The sequence below is a fragment of the Echinops telfairi genome, unplaced genomic scaffold (assembly GCF_000313985.2).
Source record: "Echinops telfairi isolate 266 unplaced genomic scaffold, ASM31398v2 ScPeMD7_1;HRSCAF=3_0, whole genome shotgun sequence".
Lineage (NCBI taxonomy): Eukaryota > Metazoa > Chordata > Mammalia > Afrosoricida > Tenrecidae > Echinops > Echinops telfairi.
This window is the reverse complement of record NW_022103896.1, coordinates 36,759,774-36,766,170: the sequence shown is the minus strand read 5'-3', so window position 1 is coordinate 36,766,170 and position 6,397 is coordinate 36,759,774. Positions and strand designations below refer to the sequence as shown.

At 44.6% G+C, this 6,397-nt stretch overlaps 1 protein-coding gene across 1 annotated transcript in view; it reads right to left on the bottom strand.

Moving 5' to 3' along the window:
- RRM2B (ribonucleotide reductase regulatory TP53 inducible subunit M2B) overlaps window positions 1–6,397 on the bottom strand; it is a 42,418-nt gene extending 36,021 nt beyond the window's left edge. The window contains exon 1 of the mRNA XM_004697452.4: window positions 6,339–6,397. Within this exon, the coding sequence (XP_004697509.1) occupies window positions 6,339–6,386 (48 nt within the window). The 5' untranslated portion in view covers window positions 6,387–6,397. The remainder of the gene's footprint in view (window positions 1–6,338) is intronic.

Below are 6,397 nucleotides of genomic sequence, written 5' to 3'. Positions count from 1 at the left end.
TAGTTCTTAAATGCTTCCTCCTCCCCACTATCATGATCCCAATTCTACCTTACAAATCTGGCTAGACCAGAGGATGTACATTGGTACAGGTAGCAACTGGAAACACAGGGAATCCAGGATAGATGACTCATTCAGGACCAGTGGTGAAAGGGGCAATGCCTCGAGGGTGAAGGGAAATGTTGGGTAGAAAGGGGGAACTGATTACAAGAATTTAAGTACTGCTTCCTCCCTGGGGGATGGACAGCAGAAAAGAGGGCGGAGGGAGACGGCGGACAGTGTAACTTATGACAAAACTATAATAATTTATGAATTATGAAGGGTTAATGAGGTAGGGGGTAGTGGGGAGGTAGGGGGAAAATGAGCAACTGATATTAAGAGCTAAAGTAGAAGGCAAATGTTTTAAGAATGATGAGGGCAACAAATATACATATGTGCTTGACACAATGGATGTATATATGGATTGTGATAAGAATTGTATAAGCCCCCAATAAAATAATTAAAAAGAAAACAACCAAATCGACACTGGCTTACTGATCTGCACTAAGGCACTGGCAGGATGATTTCATAATGTGGTAAAGTGGACTAGACAGCAGACTACTCCATGGGGTTGTGGCTGCACAGGTGTTAAGTGATGAACAGCAGACCTAATTTCAGTTGCCAATCCTTGGCAAGAGTCCACTGTCTCTCCAGAATGCATTTTAATTTCTGCCTGCCTCAGTTTCTGGTCTCAAGGTCCCAAAAGGACATGCCAAAACACCCACCTAGTTAAGATTCCCCAACGAGCTCTCCCCAGACCTGATGTGGGCTTGCGATCTGCATTGCTCCCATTTCCCATCCATCCATCCTGCTCCTCCACTTCTATGTGTGCCTCACCTCTCTTCTCCTTCTCAGCTCGGATGGCATACGTGGATGCTGGTGTGGTCAAAAAGAACCTTGGTGCTGCTGGGGGCTAGACCCCGGGCGATTATGCAAACCCTTCCATTGCACAGGTGAGACTGTCTGCTACAGTAAAGACTTAAAACGGTCTTGGAAACCCTGTATAGCAATGCCGTGAGTCATAGTCAAAGCCCTATTTGTGCAGGCATTATTACAGATGGGTTAACATTTTACTTGGGCAAACTAAAGAAACTATAGATCAGTATCCCACTGATTTGGTCATTCTCATTCTCACACTCACACAGAAAAAGCTGATGGGATACTGATCTAGAAGGAAGTGTTTGGCTTTAGAGCTAGATGACTACTGAGTTGTGTGGTCTTAGGTATGCTATTTAACCATTTCTGTTTAAGCTTTCTTACATATGAGTTAATACTTTTCTTGGACAGACTAATGAAAGCTATGACGCTCTCTGTCCGGAGATTCACGTCTGCACATACAAATCTACATATCAATCCAAGAAACTCATGATCTCTTTTCTTTTTTTTAATCATTTTATGGAACTCATAACATTCCACATATCAATCGTATCAAGTATATTTGTACATATGTTGCCATCATTATTTTCTAAACATTTACTTTCTATTTGAGACCTTGGTATCAGCTTCTCTTTTTCCCCTCATGATCTCCTTTTAAGCTTCTGTAAGGAGTCCTGGTGGCGCAATCCACTAAGCACTAGACTGCTAATGCCATGGCTGGCAGTTCAAGCACACCAGCTACTCTGAGAAAGATGAAGCTATCTGCTCCCATAATCAGAAATGCTACATAGTGTTGCTATGCATCAGAATAAACTCACTGGCAGTGGTTTTGGTACTGGACCCTGTAGTGTTTCCTAAAGTATGAGTATCAGAATCCCCTGAAGTGCTTATTAAAATACAGACCCCATATTTATTCCAAGGGATGTGATTCAGTGTGTCTGCAGTGGGTCCAGTAACCTACAGGTTTTGTTAACAAAGTACTTCTGGCAATCTGATGCAGGTGGCCCTCGTTCCTCTCACGAGGAGAATGAATTTAGAGAACGAATGTGCTTAAGGCATTCCTGCAACTCAATTAAAAACTCTTAGACCAGATGAGCACTCACGTTTGAGACCTACAATTTTTGCCCTTGTCTCTGTGGGTCTGTATCACTGAGGGAGGGTAATAAATAAGACTTCTAGACCATAACAACTGAAAGAGACATGAGCACAGAAAGAAAAGTCTGAATTATCTGATTCCCGCTACTACTGTCAAGTAGGTTCTGACTCACAGTGACCCTAGAGGACCGAGCACAACTGATCCCCAGGGTTTCCAAGACTAAATCTTCATAGGAGCAGATAGTCTCACCTTTCTCTCTCTGGGTATCTGGTGGTTTGACTTGCCGGTCTTGCAGAGTTTGATTAAACAAAAAATAAATGACCCAAACCTACCACGGAGTGAAAGTCAACCCTCTAACACGGTGTAGAAATTCCTCTGTGGGTTTCTAAGCCTGTAACTCACTATGTTAGGTAGACTAGTGTAGGGCTGGGGAATGTCCGTTATTGCATGCCCAGAGGGCCAAGCTACAGGAACAAAGGAGTGGCACACTGCACATGCCCAGAGGCTCAGCTTTCCCACTGGTAGGCATGGGTGGGCATGAACCTGAATTGGCCCACCTAGGCCAGGTGAATTCAATTCAGCCAATGGGGTCAATCAGGGGTCGTCCACCACACCTCCCCGTGGAATCCTTGAAAAGGCAGGAGCCGGGAGAGGAGAACTTAGACTTTTGCGTGATGCTGAGCAGTTTCCAGACAAGCTGTACGCTCGGCAGGAACCCCTCGGGTGCCGTGTAAACCTGAAACTTCTTCTAACTCTCATAAAACTCACTTGGATCATGAACCAGGCTTCTGCGGTAAATTCTTTCTCGCACGGAGCCAAGGACCGAGGTAAATCTAGCTACAGAGAGATCTAACAACGACACTATCCAGATTCCCCTGGAGAAAAATGAAGCAGTCAGCTTCCATAAAGATATGCAACCTAGAAACCTACAGACAATTCTACTCCGTCCTATAGAGTTGCTATGATTCGGACTCACTTCACCTCAATGGGAGTACGTTCCAAAAGAAAAAGAGAAATATTTAAAAGTGTTTATTGAGTTGCTGAATATTTACAAATTCAAAATAAAATCCAACACTAAACCTGGAAACTAACATTTTTAAAGGATTTGCAGAGCTAAATGTGAGCTCTAAGATTTTCCTCCAAATATTGACAATATTAAATTATAAATAGCAATGAGTTTAACAGAAGTACAAAATCAGTTCCTTTGTATATAAGTGATTTAAAGGTATTAACAAAATAACAAGGTATAACAATTATCGAGAAACCATATAAAGCAGGGGTCCTCAAACTATGACCTGCAGGCCACATGCGGCCCACCAAGGACATTCATCCGGCCCGACGGGTGTTTTTGCCCCGTTTGTTTTTTTTACTTCAAAATATGTGCAGTGTGCATAGGTATGTGTTTACAGTTTTTTTTTTTAACTATAGTCCAGCCCTCCAATGGGTCTGAGGGACGGTGAACTGGCCCCGTTTAAAAAGTTTGAGGATCCCTGATATAAAGCAATCCACTAATCAACCCTGTTGTCAGATAAATCTTGATTTAGCTACTACTACTAGGTACTTCTGTCACTGAGGCAGATGGCATGAGCATGATAACTTAGGCTTGATAGGCACTTATAACTTTGGTTTTAACTATGCAAAGGCATTCAAGTGTGGGAATTATAACAAATGACCGACAGATTTGTAAAGGATGTTAACTCCAAACATTTCTGTGCATACGGAACCTGTACATAGGAGAGGGTACCCCCCAAAAAAACCCTGGAATTTTTTCCCAAAGGTATGTATTTACGTTTTTTTTTTTTTTTTACAAAACAACCTTATCACCTTCAAAGTACTCTCCACTACACTTAATACATTCATCAAATCTGTGATTCCATTCTTGAAAACATTTTTCAAACTCATGTTTGGATGGCTGACAGACCTCCCTCCTATTTTTCTTCACCCCTTCAAATCTCTGTCCTTTCATGTCTTCATTTGTGGAAACAAAAAAATAATTCACACAGAGTGAGGTCAGGTAAGCCAGGTGCATGGGGCAAGAGAGGCATGCTGCTTTTTGTCAAAAACTGACACACTGAGATGGCTGCATGAGCAGGTGCATTATTGTGGTGGCAAAACCAGTCCCACATCTGCCACAAATCAGGCCTTTTTTGTCACACATTGTTACATAATCTTTTCAGAACCTCTAAATAGAAAGTTTGATTAACAGTATGACCTGGTGGAATAAACTCCAAATGCATTATCTCCATCACATTAAAAAAGCAAATGAACTTTTTTTAGTCTTGATCTTTGCTGTCTCTTGACAATTTTGGGGGGGGCAAGGTGAGGATGGTGTCTTCCACTGGCTTGATTGATGTTTGCTTTCTGGGTCCTAAGAATAGCACCATGTCTCCTCACCAGTAATGACTTTGGGAAAAAATGTCTTGGTCACTTCAGAGCTGTTCTTTCAAAGCACGGCATGTTTCCATTCGATGCTTTTTTTCCTGGTCAGTCAGAACCTTAAGTACAAATTTTGCAGTGATCCTTCTCATTCCCAAATCTTCTGTTAAAATTCACTGAACCGACCTCCAAGATACTCTAGATAACTTGCCCATCTCTTCAATGGTCCGTACTCAGTGTTGGAGCACAAGTGCACTAATACTGTCAACATTTTCATCTGGGAAATTGATGGACTTCCAGAAGGAGGCTTGTCATCAGTGACATTTCACCTTTTTTGAAATAAGAAAACCACTCAAACACTTCAGTTTTTCCCATAGTGTTGTCCTTGCAAGGTGTGCTCAACATCACAACAGTTTCTCTTAAACCAGCCATCACAAAAAATCGAGGTTCTAGCAAAACTATTTTTACGAAAAAATTCAGTGACCAAAGAGAATCTTCCTAGGCGACACCACTGAGTGCACTAACTCAGAGCCAGTTACTTGATGCTTGCCTAGCGGAAACATGTGTACTATGAAAGCTCCGCCCAGCAGGGTTTTCTTTGAAGAGGTAGGCTTTAGGGCAGAACACAGGTTTAAAATCAGGCAAGGTGTGTGTCAAGGCTGTTTTTTCTCCCCTTATTCAATCTGAATGCTGAGCAAGTAATTTCAGAAAGGGCTCTACGAAGAAGTAGGTGTCATTAAGATGGGAGGACAATTCAATCACCTTGCAGATAACACAATCTTGCTTGCTAAAAGCAAAGAAGGCTTGAAGCACTTACAAAAATCAAAGCCTCCAATAAGGGTTATACTTCAGCCCAAAGAAAGAAAGAAAAAACACTCAACTGAACTAACAGCAACATGCTAAACAGAGAAAAGACTGAAGTCAGGGATTTCATTTTACTTGGATCCACAATCCACCCTCAAGGAAGCGGCAGCAGAGAACTCAAAGGAGGTACTGTATTGGGCAAATACCTGTAGAAGACCTAAAGTGCTAAAGAGCAAATATTTCACAAGGTGGGGCTGACCCGGGCCAAGCTAGTTTCTAATTGCCTCCTATCTGTGAGAAATCTGGGCAATATGAGGAAGGCCAAAGAAGAACGGAGGCCTTTGAAGGATGGTGCTGGCAAGGCATGACGACGATACGATGGTCTGTCAGAAGAACGACTGGATCTTCTAAGAGGCCAGAATACCCCCCAAGAAGCAAGAGGGGCTCATGCCCCTTGGACACCACCTTTATCAGGAGGGACCTAGAGAAGGGCGTCCTGCTTGGTAAAGTGGAAGGTGTCCACAAGATGACCCCTTCAACAAGGTGAACTAACTGACCATGGCTGCAACGCGCTCAGGATGGCTCAGGGCAGGGCGATGTTACCTTTCTTTGTACACGGGGCAGCTTTGAGTCGAGACCGACTCGAGCGCCCTAACAACAACAACAACACAACCTCCGTCAATCATCTGTAAGGGCGGGATAACTAACGATGATGAAAGTGAGACCTCAAAGACCCAGGAAGCCTAATTTGTCCACTGTTAGGTGCATTTCCGGTCTCCTTTCTCTCTCTCTTCTCTAACCCCTTCTCCACCTGTCTCAGTTCCCCAAGTGTCCGCCAGGCCACCGGGGGCGGGGTGCGGGGAGGGCAAATTAGGGGTGCACCTCGCGCGGGTGCGCCTCGGAGCGTTGCCTTTTTTGCCGGGCCCCGGAGCAGGGCAGCGGAGCGGAAACCCTGCACCCTCGTCTGCTCTCCCCAGGGGCCACAATGACCCCACGCTGCGTCGAGGGCGCTCGCCTGGGCCTGCCCCGGCTTCCTGACGGCAATGGGGAGAAGTTCCCACAGCGGCCCCGCAACGAGGCAGTCTTCAGCGCGACTCGCAACCTAAAGCCTAGGCGTGGCTGTGGGGGCCGGAGAGGCAGGAACACTTACCTCACCCTCCTCGGGCCGGGCCGCTTCCGGCCTTCCCGAGTCGCCCATCGCGCAGACTC